Source organism: Trachymyrmex cornetzi, unplaced genomic scaffold (genome assembly GCF_001594075.2).
Source record: "Trachymyrmex cornetzi isolate Tcor2-1 unplaced genomic scaffold, Tcor1.1 scaffold272, whole genome shotgun sequence".
In the NCBI taxonomy this organism is placed as follows: Eukaryota; Metazoa; Arthropoda; class Insecta; order Hymenoptera; family Formicidae; genus Trachymyrmex; species Trachymyrmex cornetzi.
Window position 1 is genome coordinate 465,755 of NW_017297394.1, and position 17,213 is coordinate 482,967.

Below are 17,213 nucleotides of genomic sequence, written 5' to 3' on the forward strand. Positions count from 1 at the left end.
AAGGGATTTTAATGATTGATAATAATTATCATCAACAGAGATATTACACTAATAAAGTTTACGAGGAAAGTAAGTAAAATTCTCAGTACAAATAAATGTACATAATAAACACATTAGTGAATGTATAAAATTATATGAATTGTTCATTGAAATATAATCAAATATATATATTTAAATGATATTTTATATTACATTTAGATTGTAATATGGTTTTGTATTTTACTCATCAATAGATTCATACGATATGATGGATCAAACAATTAACATTATAATTTTAACTAATAGAATTTAATAATTTAATCGATTACACTTCGGAGCATATTAAAATATGTCCCAGCTGTTTTCATGACCTAAAACATTTACAATTATGTTTTCCTGTAATTTGTTTTCAATTAATCATATTTATTGTAATTGCAAATATTAAGCATATATTTAATAAGTTGACTTATACAAACAATACGATATTTATTTTATAAAAAAAGATTCCATCTCAACTATCTAACTACTATTTATGGATTTAAAATGTTAATATTTATATCATTTTACGCTTTCATAATTAATATGAAAAGACAAAAATAGTAATACATATTTTATTAAGAATATTTTATGTAAAATTTCAATATATTCAGACAATCATTTATGGAAATAATGGAATTAATTTAAAGTTAATTTTTACTTACATTACCAAATGTTTTGAGCGAGAGATCGATGAACTGTCCAGCAGAGATCTTTGTCGGCATGTTAGACATAATAATCAGCAATATAACGCTACGCGCTTTTTTATCCGGAAGACGATACCACTCCAGCACGCAAGATGTAATGGCTACCTTTTCCGCCTATCGTTGAATTTATCATCACGTAGCAATGGCCATAAAATGTGTTTGTATCATAATTTCATTTGCTATTTCAAAGATATTGCAATACGTTCCCTGTATTTCTTTTTCACGATATAATCATGAAGATATTTATAAAACTTATTTTAGCATGCAATAGTAACTTTTTCAGGATTTAAGTGAAATTAAATTTGCAGTTTTAATTGCAAATAATATAAAAATAAATTATTGCAATTATGGAACATATTATTGATATTTTCATTATTATTACTTGTGTTTTAAAAAGTGAACACATTAATATTCGTGAGACTCACTTGGCCGGTAAGCTGTTCACCAGTATAACAAAATAGAAACATGTGAATTATCACATTTATAATGCTTATCAAATAAGAGCATAGAGTTCCTATATTCCTAGTTTGCCAATCCTACAAATATAAGTGCTTTATGTGATAATCATATTATTATTGAATTATTACTAACTATAAAATCTGAAATAACTATTTGTCAACAAAATATACATAATTATGAGAATTTGAAATAAAGTAAAAAATTCTAAATTGTGAATAATCATTGAATTTTTATTATTTCAATTTTTTCATTTTAATATTCAAAAATACTTAATTTGTTCCATTATTAAAATTAATTGGCAAACTTACGAACCATTAACATAAAATACACTAACAAACAGATTGTTGTTGTATTTATTACAATTTCCAGCATATATATTTCCTGTAAGGTATGTTGTACTAATCGTAAAAAACTGAAATGTAATTATCAATGATGACTATTAACGCTTCTTAAACTAACAGAAAAATAAATAAATATCAATAAAATGTGAGAGAATAAAAAGATAAAAATTTTTACCAAGCACAATAGTGTCAATAAGTATTATTATTAACATATAATATAAACATATGTTTATTAGTATAAGGTAAGAGTCGGAGGAAGATGCCATAGTTAACTTTGGATCGAGATATTTTTTCAACCATTCTCGATATATAAAGGGAAATAAAATCAATAAAAAGTTTGATTAGTCTTATTTATTGCTATTTAATTACAGAAATGTAAATATCTTGTAAGAATTTTTCGCAATAAAAAAATAAAAACCTTCCTAAGTAGCATCTTACTCAACCTATTGGGTAAGATGTTACAAGATCTGTAATAAGATTCCCCAACGTTTTCACTAAATAAAACACAATATATGATGTACAAATGTTAAAAATTCTATTAATAATTATATTCAACAATAAAGAATAGTTTCTAATAATAGAGAATAATTTTTCTTGAAAGTAAACGATCTCTAAGTACTACTCTTTTTAATAGCAGTAATAAAAAGTTATTTCTTAAAGTAAACGGTCTCTAGATAGTAGTAAATAAAAGATAAAAATATGCAACACTTTAACTACAATAATAGAAAATAATTATTTCTTACAAACTGTAAACAGTCTTTATTCCCTTGGATCTTTTTTGAGTCATCTGTTGCATTTTTTACTACAATCAGTCTTTACTCACTCATATCTAGATCTTTCTTTAACATAATAATAAAGTTTACCAATTACATAATAATCGTCATTTTCTGTGTCAGTCGAAATGTAATAAATATTTACTTCTTGAAAACTGTTTAAAGATAAAGTTATTCTTCGTTTCTTTTTGTTTTTAAAGCAACTTGCCCCTTGTAGCATCTTACCCAATACGACTAGAAAATATATTATCAGACTATATCAACCACGTGCTATTGATATATAATCACTTAATATATAATAAAATTTACTCTTGATGCTATAAATAACGTAATCCACTGCGTATTTGTGAAATAAAGTCTACAAAAGATTAATATAAATTGTAAATATTGTAAAATATGATCAGAACAAAACTTTATCAACTTACCTTGATAAATTTTTTAAAATAAATATGAACAGCTAGTTCTAGTCGCTCGTTCCTGGCTTACAAATGAATAAACTGAGAATACCACTAATACCATCTATGCATAAACATGGAAATTATTATTAAATAGCATCTTGCCTGACATGGCATGTTCCCCTGACTTACCGTAAACGTTAAACTATGACGTTAGCAAAGTTGCTGCCTTACTTGCGCACTCTTATTTGATGCTCCACTATTTCAGCTAGCTTCTTATTCGTTTCACATTCTTCTTGCCATTCTTTCTGTACGAGTCCTGTCATCAAACCGATTAAGATTTTTAATTGACCGCAAGCATGTACTACGAAAATCGCTGTGAGGCCACATGCACATGTTACGATCGAAACTGTAATAAATCCTGTTAGAAATTGGATTATAAAGACCGTCTCGTAAATGGGGCTGACTTGTACGTCGAGGGAAAAGTAGTAACCCGGACAAGCAAAGCGTCTTATCGTGACGTTCTGATCAATGACGATCTTTCCCTGGAACAACGGTAAGATTCCTCGGAAGGTAATGACGCCACTGTACATGAAAAATGCGCAGATCGTAACCAGACGTTTCCCCGTCCTCGCAGATTTCAGCATAATGTTTCGTGCGTCCACGCTGAGAGTATTCTCCCAATCCTCCTCGACGTACTTCAAGCATCGCTTGAGTTGATCATAGCGAGATATGAAGATGCCGTATTGACTGGCGGACATGAAGTCGTAAAGGAGAAGAGGAATCATCTGCAGTCGGACGCGCGTTGATGCCTTCATCAACCAGTAAAGGATACCGGGTATAAGGTCGCAAAAGAGGAGAGTGTAGGACATAAAGATTAGCAAGAGATTGTGAACCTTCGAGTGTACGGATTCTCCTTTATTGATGGAGGGCCAAGCACCAAGTGCGAGCAGAATGTTACGAGTTGGTTGCGTAATATACAAAATATCGTTCTGATGATGCTTATTTTGCGACATTTCTCTATGAACTTTAATGAATCTTCGGTACTTTCGAGCTTTATCGTCCACGTAACGTGCACTTAATACGAAACCTAAGTACGAACTGGATTGCTACCAGTTGTTGAAGGACAAGGCTGACCGCGAAGTCAACTCGTCGCTTGCGCACATGCTTGCGCATTTTAAAGATTTAATGTCGCATGAGAAGAAAGAAAAGCAGAAAGGCTTGTAAATGGAATCATTCGCATCAAGGGTCGAGATTGCCTTCCACGAAATGTATATTTATCCATCAACCTTCTCTTACTAGTAACCAGGAAAGTTATTACGTGTAACTTCGTTTTTTTCCTGTTTCGTAAGCTCGGTACTGTCTCTGTCACACACATAATATCGTATTTGCCATGAAAATTATATTCACGTTACGTATATTTTATAATAGAATAATAAGATGTTTATATATATAAGTACGAGATATATTTACATCACATTGATCTACTTTTGATACATATATATCACTGTTTCTAGAAATATTAATGCATACATTGAAAAAAAAAATTTACTAAATTTTAATAAATATTTGTTCCAATAGTAATAACGAAATATTTACTTACAGTAAATAAATATTTAAAATAAAAAATACTCAAAATAAAAAATTATGCTTAAATCAAATAAATATACGTTTACATTTAGTAAAAAATTCGTTAGTATTATTGAAACAAATATTTAATAAACTTTAGTATTTTATATGTATATGTGTTATATATATGTAACGTTAAAATTTTGATAACCGAAACTTAAATATATAATTAAAATATTGAATTGTGCTTTGATACATACATTCCTTTTCAATAATCTAAAATATTTTCTTTATTACTTATGTTTTAATTCGCGTCATGAGTCACGACTGATGGTGGAAAATAACAATTGATCGCGAAGTAAACTCACAATCAGAATATGAGTTTGCACGCAATAAGAATTTAATCATTACATGGAAAACAGAGACTAAGTACAGTGATAGAGTTTGCAAGGAAAGTTGCTTGTCGAGAGGGACGATTGTATTCTAAAGAAAGTATTCGTATTCGTTTGTCAAACTTAATACCAACTATGAAAACGATCATGTTTATCTTCATGTCTTCGCAACATGCAATTGCGACATAATGCCTATCAGGAAAAAATAGTTTCGTTTGACGTGTGTTAAATGTTCTAGTTTTTATATGTATGAGTTAAAATATTAATTATTATTTTTTAATTTTGTCAAAAAAGTAACATTTATGTTTTTATTACTAATAAATTAATTATATTCTTATTACTAATAAAATAATATGTGTTAATGAAAATATTTAATGAGATATGAATTATTCAATAAAACAAAATTAAATATTGAAAAATCCTCTATCATTTTGCAGTTTTCACATTACGGTCACTACTGAACACTCTGTATATAATTAAATGATATTTTATATTACATTTACATTTTAATATATATATGTTTTGTATTTGAATCATATATGCAATTGATTCACATAATATAATGGTATAAAACAACTAACGTTACAATTTCAACTATTAAAATTTAATGATTTAATCAATTACATTTCGGAGCATATTAAAAAACGCCCCCGCTGTTTTCATGACCTAAAACATTTTTAACTATTTTCTCGTCTGATTTGTTTTCAATTAACCATATTTACCGTCATTGCAAGTAACAAGCATACATTTAGTAAAATTGACATATGTAAATGACATGATACTTATTTTATAAAAAAGGATTCTAAATTGTCTTATTGCAATTTGTAGATATAAAATATTAAAATTGATGTCGTTTAACGCTACTATAATTAAAACACAAACAGACTTACTTTAAGAAAAGCTACAACGTACTTGAATAATCTTTCGTAGAAACAAGTAATTTACTTACATCACCAAATGTTTTGAGCGAGAGATCGATGAACTTTCCAGAGATCTTGGTCGGCGCGTTAGACATAATAATCAGCAATACAACGCTACGCGCTTTTTTGTCCGGAAGACGATACCATTCAAGCTCGCAGGATGCAATGGCTACTTTTTCCGCCTATCATTGGATTTATTATCACGTAGTAATGGCCATAAAATGTGTTTGTATCATAATTTCATTTGCTATTTCAAGGATATTGCAACACGTTCCTTGTTTCTTTTTTTTATGATATATTTATAAAAATATTTATAAAACTTATTTTAGCACTCAGTACTAACTCTTTTAAGATTTGATTAAAATTGAATGTGTAATTACACATAATTTGATAATAAGTTATTTTAGTCATGGAACATTGTTATTGCTAATTTTATTATTATTGTTTGTATTTAAAAAATCGGATCACATTAATATCTATAAATCTTACCTGACCGGTAAGTTGTTCACCAGTGTAGCAAAATAGAAACATGTGAGTTGTCACATTTACAATACATAACCAATAAGTACATAAAGTTGGTATATTCCTATTTTGCCAGTCCTATAAATTCATAAGTGTTTCGTATGATATTATTATTAAGTAATTTATTATTATGACTAACTCCTGTAAAATCTGAAAGAACTATTTGTTACCGAAATATATTATTACAAAAATTCGAATGCAAATAAAAATTTTTAGTCATGAGAAAAATTAATGAATTTTTGTTCCTTTTCTATTTTATTTTACGTTAAAATATTTTATTTTATGTAAAAATATTTAATTTATTTCGTTATTAGCATTAATTAACCAACTTACGAACCACTAACATAAAATACACTAAAAGGCAAATAGTTATTGTGTTCACTAGGTATTCCACCACATATATTTCCTGCAAGGTATGCTGTACTAACCGTACAAAACTGAAATACAATTACCGAGGGTAAAAATTAACACTTAGATTTATAGATAATAAAGAGAAAACAGAAGGTTAGTAATTTTGTTAATAAACACATTGTTAATAAATATCAATATTAATAAACACACGTTAATTGGAGCGAATACTAAAATTAAGAGCATGAATAACATTCGCAAATTGCGGACTTACTTGCGCACTCTTGTTTGGTGCTCAACTATCTCAGCTAGCTTCATATCCATTTCACGTTCCTCTTGCCATTGTTTCTGCACGAGTTCTCTCATCAAGCCGATTAAGATTTTCAATTGGCCACAAGCATGTACTACAAAAATTGCGGTGAGACCGCATGCACATGTCACGATCGAAACTGCAATGAATCCTGTTAGACACTGGATTACAAAGACCGTCTCGTAAACAGGGCTGACTTGTACGTCGAGGGAAAAGAAGTAACCCGGACAGGCTAAGTGTCTTATCGTGATGTTCTGATCGATGACGATCTTTCCCTGGAACAACGGCAAAATTGTTCGGAAGGTAAAAGCGCCGCTGTACATGAAGATTGCACAGATCGTGACCAAGCGTTTGCCCGTTCTCGCAGATTTCAGCATAATATTCCGTGCGTCTACGCTGAGAACATTTTTCCAATCCTCCTCGATATGTTGCAAACATCGCCTGAGTTTATCATAGCGAAATATGAAAATGCCGTATTGACTGACAGACATGAAGTCGTAGAGGAGAAGAGGGATCGTCTGCAGTCGAACACGCGCCGTTTCTGCCATCAACCAGTAAAGGACACCAGGTATAATGTCGCTAGAGAGGAAAATGTAGGATATACAGATTAGTAAAAGATTGTGTGCTTTTGGATATATGGATCTTCTTTTACTGACGAACGGCCAAGCGCCGAGCGCGAGCAAAATGTTGCGAGTTGGTTGCGTAATGTACAAAATATCGTTCTGGTGATGCTTATTTTGCGGCATTTCTGTGTGAATTTTGACGAATATTTTGCGATACTCTCGGGGGCTTTATCCGTTTACTTAATGCGAAACCTGAATGCGAACTGAATGCGGACTGAATTGTCACCAGTCGTCGAAGAGCGAAGCCAACTCGCGCATATGGTTGCGCATTTAAAAAATTCAAATCCGCATAAGAAGAGAGAACAGAAGCAGAAAAGTTTATGGATAGTGATTCGCTGGGGACAGGATTATTTTCCATGAAATGTATTCTTATCCGCTTACGTGCATTGACTTTTACAGGAAAATCATTACATTTAACTTTCTTTCTTCGTGAATTCTAACTTACAATCATAATGTTGTCTGTGAAGCTAACAGTTTTGATTTCTACGAGAACTTTTCTATTTGTTTAACTGTTGTAGAGATGTATATAATTAATCGATACAGCAAGATTACTTTTACATGAGACCAGTTACATAGTTAAGTAACTCAAATCATACATTTCAAGTCATATCAAATTTTTTAAATACATTTTTGAAAGCATCTTATTTTATTTCAGAAGACACGTTTATAAATAAATATATTATAATATCGTGAAAAACTTATTATTTTTCACACCACATCATCGTGTAACTCACGTTATTATCTATGTAGTTGTACTTACTGCACTTTCTATTGTGAATAATTGACAAGTCCATTTTTGTTTCAATAATCACTATCGTTGTTTAATCGACAACAGTCCAAAATATATTAAAATATAAAACCGCTGATTTGATTACCTGAAACAATTAATAAATATCTTTATATAAAATTCTTTCTACTAACATCGAAGAATAATATATCATTAATACATTATTGATATATATACGATATCATGGATATATTATTGATATATATAAGATATCATAGAAATGTCGCAACTTTTGTATAAAAATACATATATTTTACTTACACCAGTAAATGTCTTTAAAGAAAGAACAATAAATTTTCCTAAGATTCCTAATTTTTTACGGAATATATGATATATAATTATTATCAGCATCACATTACGTGTACTCTTTGGAAGATGATATCATTCTAGTATATTTACTCTCCAAGCTTGATTTGCCTATCGTAATAAATATGTATGGAATTGCTTTTATTTATACAAGTAAAAGGTTTCAGTCCTTAGGTAAGTATTTTTATTTTTACATGTTAAAAAAATGCTATGAGAATGAACATCAATATAATTGAAGTCTAATACGACAGAATTAAATGAATATACCCAATAAACTTACTGCAACTATAATGTGTTCGCCGGTATAGCATACAAAAAAAATATTAACAGTATCAGAAGCAAGAACAAAGAAATCCTAGAACATTAGAGATTGGGACATATTAATTAATTATATTAAAAAATAAAACAGTCTATGCATTAAAATAAATAATTATAAAGTATGAAATAATTTCTTTCCGATAATTATCAAAACGATTCCTTCGTGTTTTGACATATAATATCACAGATATTTAATAAATGTTTCTTGTTTACATTTTTTAATGAATTTCGTAATATGATTTTATATAAATATTTTATGTTATTTGATATGCACATTCATCAGAAATTCAATAAAGAATAATTTTAAATAAAAAATTATACAATAAATTCTGATATAATTATGAATATTTCTAAACGTTTTCAATTTGTTTTATTTGTAACAAAGATATTTTAAAAAGAAAAGCACTCTATTTAAGTATTTTATTTCCATATTATAGTTACAAATATTTATTGCTACTCTTTTACTGCTATCTATACATTTACGATTAATTCTTAAAATTCAATCAACTCGAAGAAGATTTAAATACGTGACGGACATTTTAACAACCTAAAATAAATACATATCTATATTAATAGTTATCCCTTTCTACAGGAATTATTTTTATGATATTAATTTTATTTAATAAATTTGGGTGAAAAATTAGTTGTGTCACTTACATTGCCAAATGTTCTAAGGGTTAGATCAATGAAATTTCCTGCTTTGAGTCTTAATGGTTTTTCGGAAATAGATATAAGTAAAATCAATGCTCGTGCTTTTACATCCGGAAGACGGTGCCATTCCAAAGTGCATGCTGTTAATGCTATTTTTTCTCCCTAATTTTGATTAATTAAGTATAAGCGTCAGTGGTGTGAACGAAAAAAGAACATCATTCCATTAATGTCCCTCTTTGTGTTATTTATTATATATTTCACGATTATTGTCACCGACAACGAAAAATGTTGCGATAATACATACTTGCTCAATGATTTGCTCGCCCATATAGCAGTAAATAAATATGTTGAAACAGAACATTGATAATCCACTGAAATATAAGCTCAGACGAAAAACATTATGATCTTCCCATTCCTGTAAATTGAACTCTTATTCATTTCTTATTGAACACACGAAATTATAACGGAATGTATCTTGTCACGTTTATGTGAAGGTATCTTTTCCTTAAAACTTATTATTAAGTAAATAATTTTGCGTACCATGATAATATAAAATCCTACATAGCATAACATCACGGTAGATCCCAGAATTTCTATTAAATTTGGATACTGAGTGATACTCTGCAGCAATCGTAAGAAACTAAAACGTATTGTGAGAAAATTATGAAAACTGGTTTAAATAAAATTTATTAATTACTAATCCTATATATCTTTAATAATTGATGACACGTTACCCATTTGCGTAGAATGTATTATCGCGCATTAAGCTCTGACATAGTTTCTAGTGTGTGAATATGTTAGAATTATGTTAAAAAATCAGCGATTGATCTGATTATTACATGTAAGGAAAGACTCACTTCCTTATTCTAATTTGATGCTCCACAACATTGGCCAATTTCTTGTCCAAATATTCCGGTTGACTCTCGTTCACGAAATCATTCATTAACGTCACAAGTATGTCCGATTGCGCGCAAAAATGCATCCCGCAAAGTGTCACGAAACTAAAGGTTGCCACCAAAATCGTATACTTTACAAATCCCGCTACAAATTGTATGAAATATACGATTTCATAAACTGGACTACGTTGCACGTCAAATATAACGAGATGAGCCGCACATGGCAGTGGTCTGATAGTGACATTTTGAGGAGTAACAATTTTCCCTACTGACAAAGGAATGATCATTCGGGCACACACACCGGTCAGGTACACGAATACAGTGCAAATCACAATTAGACGTTTGCTAGTTCTGACCCTGTCAATCATAGAGATGCGTTCATTTGGATTGATGACGTTTCGCCAGTCCTCATCAACCAATACTAGACAATTTCGCACTTGATTCTTGTAAAGCACGGCATAACCGTACTTAATGATTTCTATTATCGTGAATATTGCATTAGCCATGATTTTAAACCTCAAACGAACGTCTGTCAGCACCATAAATACATAGAGTATAATCGGGATTAATTCGCCGAAGAGAAACGCGAAACACACGAAGACCAGCACGACCGTCTCCAACAGCTCCGGAAGAAGGGAATTCGTGCGTGGAAATGGCCATATGCCTAATAAACGAAAGAAAAAGCGATTCATCACGAAAGTATTCTGTATGTCGTGTTTGTAATATTTGTTGACGAACATCTTGAGAGACTAATTCTACAATTTCTTATATCGAGTTTTTCCACTTCATAGTATGATATCGTATAGTATGAAAACACTTTTGTAATCAACGATACAGAGACGAAACGTGTCTGTTCGTCACTGATCGCAGCGACAAACCAGTATTTTTCGCAGAGTACAAACATAACTCATAATTCATGTGCGCTTGCGTGTCAAGGAAACTGAAAAGCCACGTCAAGTGAATGGTTAACATATGTATAGAAACTTTCAAAAGAGTTGCGTGCAGATCCCTTTACGCTTTTCCTTCATTCTAAGGAATATAAAGTTTTTTCCGGAAAGCTATGAAAGGGTTAACGTTTCTAAGAAAATTTATTGATATAATAGTTGTGTAAGCAAAATGTAGTAGTTGACTTAATCGAGTATACATGGAAAAGTAACTGTACTTGTGCGACTATATTCTAGGTAGCATTTTTGTTTTTATATTATTATATTCTTTCTTTTATTAAAATGTGTACTGTACTCTGACAATGAAATAGTAATCGTTACAGTGCTTTATATAAAACATTATTTGCTTGTGTATTACATTAATGTGGGAAATTTTAATGCTACGTAAGATGGATTTTCAAGTGCGGTAATGGTTTTAAAAAATAAATTAATAAAAGTAAAATTTCTTACTCACGCTTCTACATATGTACATTATACTAAGTTCTTATATTTGACACATCTATTTTAGGAAAGTATCACATCTATATTAATACATACATATCTATATTAGGAAAGGAACATATACATCACTTGATATTACCACTTGATATTATGATGCGTTGGTAAACGTTGTTCCAACGAGAAGAAAAAGATTCAGAGCAAAAATCGTCTAGGTAGCAAAAAGTCATAGAGTATCGTTAGTAAATTTCAATTGTAAGTAATAAAATAACATTACTTTCTCTCACTCACACTTACATATTAATGACAATAATTTAAATTTTTTTAAATAATATTATACGGAAAGAGCAAGTATTTTGTGCTGAATCTACAAATTTAGCTAAATATGGATCTAAAAATAATTTTGTTGGATCATCAAAATAATTTTTGTAGGAATTTCAAACATGATAAACAATGCTGAAAAAAGTTTTAATATTTTAACAATCATATTTTAAACATCCCAAATCAATAGAATATAATATAGCTCAATAATTTCAAAAATACAAAATATTATATCAGGGCTACGAGCCATTTGGCTTGTTTTTTATATAATTTTGTATTTTTTAAACATCCCACATAATTTTAATGATTCAACAAAATTATTTTTAGATCTGTTCCTAATTAAATTTTTAAATCTTCAGCAAAATTATTCTTTCCGTGTAATATATTATTTGTTTACGGAGCAATTTGGACTTTGAAATTTAACATACATATTTATTATTAATACAAGCAATATAACAGAGACATTATTGAATATATGCATATCTCATTTTGTGATATCGACCTAGGACATTCAAAAACTGTGGAATATTAATTAGATCAAAAAATTAATTTATGTATTAGAATAAATAACAATAAATTACATGGAAAATACAAATAATTTCCCTCTAGTTACCTTTTAATATAACGTAAGATATTTAATAAGTATTTCTTATACATTTTTAATAAATCCCGGAATATATTTTTATTTTTAGACGTTTTTATATTATATTATAAGTAGATTCATAAAAAATTGAATGAAGAATAATTATAGTATTATAATAAGTAAAGAACGAACTAATTATATGAATACTTGTAAATGTTTTTAAAACGTTTCATTTGGAACAAATATATTTGAAAAAGAAAAGCACTTTGCTTCAGTATACTATAATTTCCATTTTTTATGGTTACAAATTTTTATTGCTACTGTTTTACTAATAGTTATAAAAGTCTGATATTCATATATTTCAGATTAATTCTTACAATTCAATCAACTGACCGAAGAAGATTTAAATATGTCACAGACATTTTAGCCACCTAAAATAAATGTATGTCTTTATTAATCGCTCTTCCTCCCGGTAGAAAAAATTTTTATGATATTAACTTTATTATTATATTAATTCAGGAAAATAGCCGTAGCACTTACATTGCCAAACGTTCTGAGGGAAATATCAATTAAATTTCCTGCTTTAAGATTTAATGGGTTTTCGGAAATAATTATTAGTAAAATCAATGCTCGTGCTTTTGTATCTGGAAGACGATACCATTCCAAAGTGCGTGTTGTTAATGCTACCTTTTCTCCCTAGTTTTTATTAATTAATTACAAACGTCAGTGATGCGAACAACAAAATGACATTTCACTACTGTTCCACTTTGATATATTTATTTACTATATTCATTTGCTATATTTGCCACATCTTACTGCCATTGGCAATGATTTAAGAATACATACCTGCTCGATGATTTGCTCGCCCATGTAGCAGTAGATAAATATGTTGAAACAGAACATTATTAGTACACTGATATATGCGCACAGACGAATAACATTGTGATCTTCCCATTCCTGCGAATTAAACTTTCATTAATTTTTTATACAGCACGAAAATATAACGTAATGCACCTTATCATGTCTATCTAGTATTTTCTTTAAAATTCATTGTTACGTAAATATTTCTTTGCGCACCATGATAATGTAATATCCTGCGAAACATAATAGGACCGTAGATCCCAAGATTTCTATTAAACTTGGATACTGAGTGGTACTCTGCACCAATTGTAAGAAACTAAAATATGTTACGAGAAAAATATAAAAATTGTTTTTAACAAAAACCACTAATCCCATATATCTTTGATAATCGATGACACATTACCCATTTTGCATAGAATGCACTATCGCGTATTACGCTCTGACATAGTTTCTCTCTAGTGTGAATATGTTAGACTTACTTTAAAGAATCGAATGAACCTCATTATTGTACGCAAAGAAACACTCACTTCCTTATTCTGATTTGATGCTCTACTACAGTTGCCAATCTTGTGTTCAAATTTTCCCGTTGATTCTCATTCACGAAATTATTCATTAACGTCACAAGTATATCTGACTGCGCGCAAAAATGCATCGCGCAAAGTGTCATGAAACCAAAAGTTGTCACCGTAATCGTGTACTTTATAAGTCCTGCTAGAAATTGTATGAAATAAACGATTTCATAAACTGGACTACGTTGCACGTCAAATATAACGAGATACGCAACGTGAGGCAGTGGTCTGATAGTGATATTTTGAGAAGTAACGATCTTCCCCACTGACAACGGAATGATCATTCGGACAGCCATTCCGGTCACATACACGATTATGGCGCATATTACAATCAAACGTTTGCTAGTTCTAACTCTGTCAATCATCGAAATGCGATCACTCGGATTGGTAACGTTTCGCCAATCTTCATCAACCAATATTAGACAGTTTTTCACTTGACTCTTGTAAAGTACAGCATAGCTGTACTTGATAATTTCTATTATTGTAAATATCCCGCTGGCCATAACTTTCAGTCTCAAACGAAAGTCTGTCAACACCATAAATACATAAAGTATAGTCGGGATTAATTCACCGAAGAGGAACGCAAAACAGGCGAAGACCAATGTGATCGGTTCCGCCAGCTCAAAAAGAAGGGAATTAGTGCGCGAAAATGGCCATATGCCTAATAAACGAAAGAAAAAGCGATTTATTCCAAAAGCATTTTCTATATCGCGTTCGTAATACTTATTGGCAAACATGTTGGGAGACTGATTAATTTTACAATTTCTTATAAGGAATCTTTCCACTTAATAATATGATAGCTTGTAGCATGGGAACTTTTATAAGACACGATACAGAGACGAAACGTCTGTTCCCCACTGATCGCAGTGATGAACAGTATCCCTTGCTAAGCACAACATCACTCATATTTCATGTGCGCCTGCGTATGAAGGGAACTGAAAAGCCACGTCAAGCAGATGGTTAACGAACATATAGAAACTTTCAAAGGGGTTGCGTGCAAGTTTATTTACAATTTTCCTTCTGTGTAAGGAACAGAAAGTTTTCTACAATAAGTTATAAAGGGGTGAATTTTTCGTAATAAAAACTTACTGATAATAGTAGGGTGTAATAAAAACAGAGGAGTTGTCTTGGCAGAATATAATAAAAGTAACTAGATTTATCCCCCTAATATATTCCAAATAGTATTTTTTGTTTTTTTATATTATTATAATTATTTCTTTAAATAAAATTTGTACGGTATTGAAATAGTAAATGTTACAATCCTCCATATAAAATATTATTTGTTCGCGTCAATCTGATGTCTCGGAAATTTTAATGTTGCATAAAATGAATTCTCGAGTATGGTAATGGTTTCGAAAAATAAATAATGTTACTAAACAGCTCATTTTTAGTATACATATTCTGTAATACCAGTTGATATCTTAAAAGAAGACAAATTATGCAATCGAACATTTATTTAATTTAAAATATCTAAAGCTGATTCTACATTAATTTCAAGTAGATCTGAAATTTGTTGTGAGAAATCAATTTGAAACGTTAATAGTACCATTGATGTTTCTGGTTTGTAGTCACAGACAAGATTGCAATTAACTTACCAGTAATATAGAATTAGCTTATCCGGTCAAATTTTTGTATTTTTCGTATGTTCATGTTAAACACAATGCGATGTTATCAATACGAAGTGCAATTTAAAATGTATATATTTGAGAAACGAACAATGACTTACAATTGATATGTGGAGCTATAATAATAGTTACATTATACGATACTTTGATCTGTTCGGAAATTACATTCATGTTTAAAAGTTATTGAGAACATAAAGCTACATTTTATATACATATGATTGATTATATAAATATGAAATTATATTTTTATTATCTCTTAATCTTTTTTCAGCGCTGTAATATATATTACAGTAAAATAAAGATCAGAATCATAATAAAATTTATATAAAGATAAAATAATAATTAGAATATGATTAATTATCTAAATACTTTATATAAAATTAAAATTAACTTTCATTGTACTTAAAAAAAAAATTTTTACGCATTTTTTTCTGTATACGTACATTATAAGTCTTCGTATTTGATATATTAATACCATATAAGCATATCTATATATGGTTTGATATTATCCAGGATTGGTTAATACTAAGTTAAAAAGATAAAAGTTAAGTTAAAGACTTAAAAAGTTAATTAATTTTAACTTAACTTAGTTACATTTTAGACTCTTAATTTTTTAACTTAATTTAGTTATATTTTATCGGTAACTATTAACTTTTAAGTTGATTTTTTTAAGTCAATCCTCAGATACAATGCGAGAGGCTAATGAGTATATAATTTAGTAATTTTATATTGTATAATCGTTACTTGTGAACAAAAATAACCAGATTCTTTAATAAATATGCTGAGAAAGAAAAAATACGAATAATTATGTAAAGTGGTCAAACTTTTCTTTTTTTTTTTTTTGGTTGTTCATTCATAACAAATTTAACTTTTAACTTTTCAATTACTTTTTTATTAACTTAACTTTTCATTCAATTAATTTCATTATGGATTAACTTGTATTTTAATTATGTTAAATTTTCAAGGCCGTTAACTTTAATTTAACTTAGTTAAAAACAAAAGTTAACTTACCCAACCCTGATATTATCATTATGATATGTTCGTATACTACTTTTCAACGAGAAGGTAGATTCTTCAAAAATCTATATATCAAAATTCTGCATTGTGTCATTTGTAAGTAATATTATATAAGTAATAGAATAACGTCTCTTTCTCCCACTCACGTTTATCAATAATAATACAAATTAATTACATATTAATATTAATATGTCAATATATTAAAATGCATACAAATTAATAATACGTACATTAATTTGTCGATGGAGCACCTAGATTTTGTTCTTTAATACACATACTTGTTATTGTCCATGCGCTAAGACATTATTGAAAAGTATACATATCTTATATATACTGATTTTGACTTGGGATATACAAAGATATTGGATTTTTAATTAGAAGAATTAAGCAATTTTTTATACTATTAGTTAAAATAAATATAATCATAAAGCAGGGAATGGAAGTAACTCGTTACTTGTAACGAAGTTACAGTTACAAGTTACTTTTTTGGTAACTTTACTAGTAACTGCGTTACTCTTTTCTT

General features: G+C 29.4%; 1 protein-coding gene across 1 annotated transcript in view; it reads right to left on the reverse strand.

Annotated features, from left to right (window-relative positions):
* Positions 1 to 296: 296 nt before the first annotated feature.
* The window catches only part of LOC108761985 (uncharacterized), a 19,945-nt gene continuing 3,028 nt past the window's right edge, over positions 297 to 17,213 (reverse strand). The window contains exons 2-8 of the mRNA XM_018508776.1: positions 14,007 to 14,561; positions 6,716 to 7,330; positions 2,925 to 3,710; positions 2,605 to 2,653; positions 1,148 to 1,258; positions 681 to 836; positions 297 to 350 (exon numbers count right to left, since the gene is read on the reverse strand). Coding sequence (XP_018364278.1) covers positions 297 to 350; positions 681 to 836; positions 1,148 to 1,258; positions 2,605 to 2,653; positions 2,925 to 3,710; positions 6,716 to 7,330; positions 14,007 to 14,561 — 2,326 coding nt within the window. The remainder of the gene's footprint in view (positions 351 to 680; positions 837 to 1,147; positions 1,259 to 2,604; positions 2,654 to 2,924; positions 3,711 to 6,715; positions 7,331 to 14,006; positions 14,562 to 17,213) is intronic.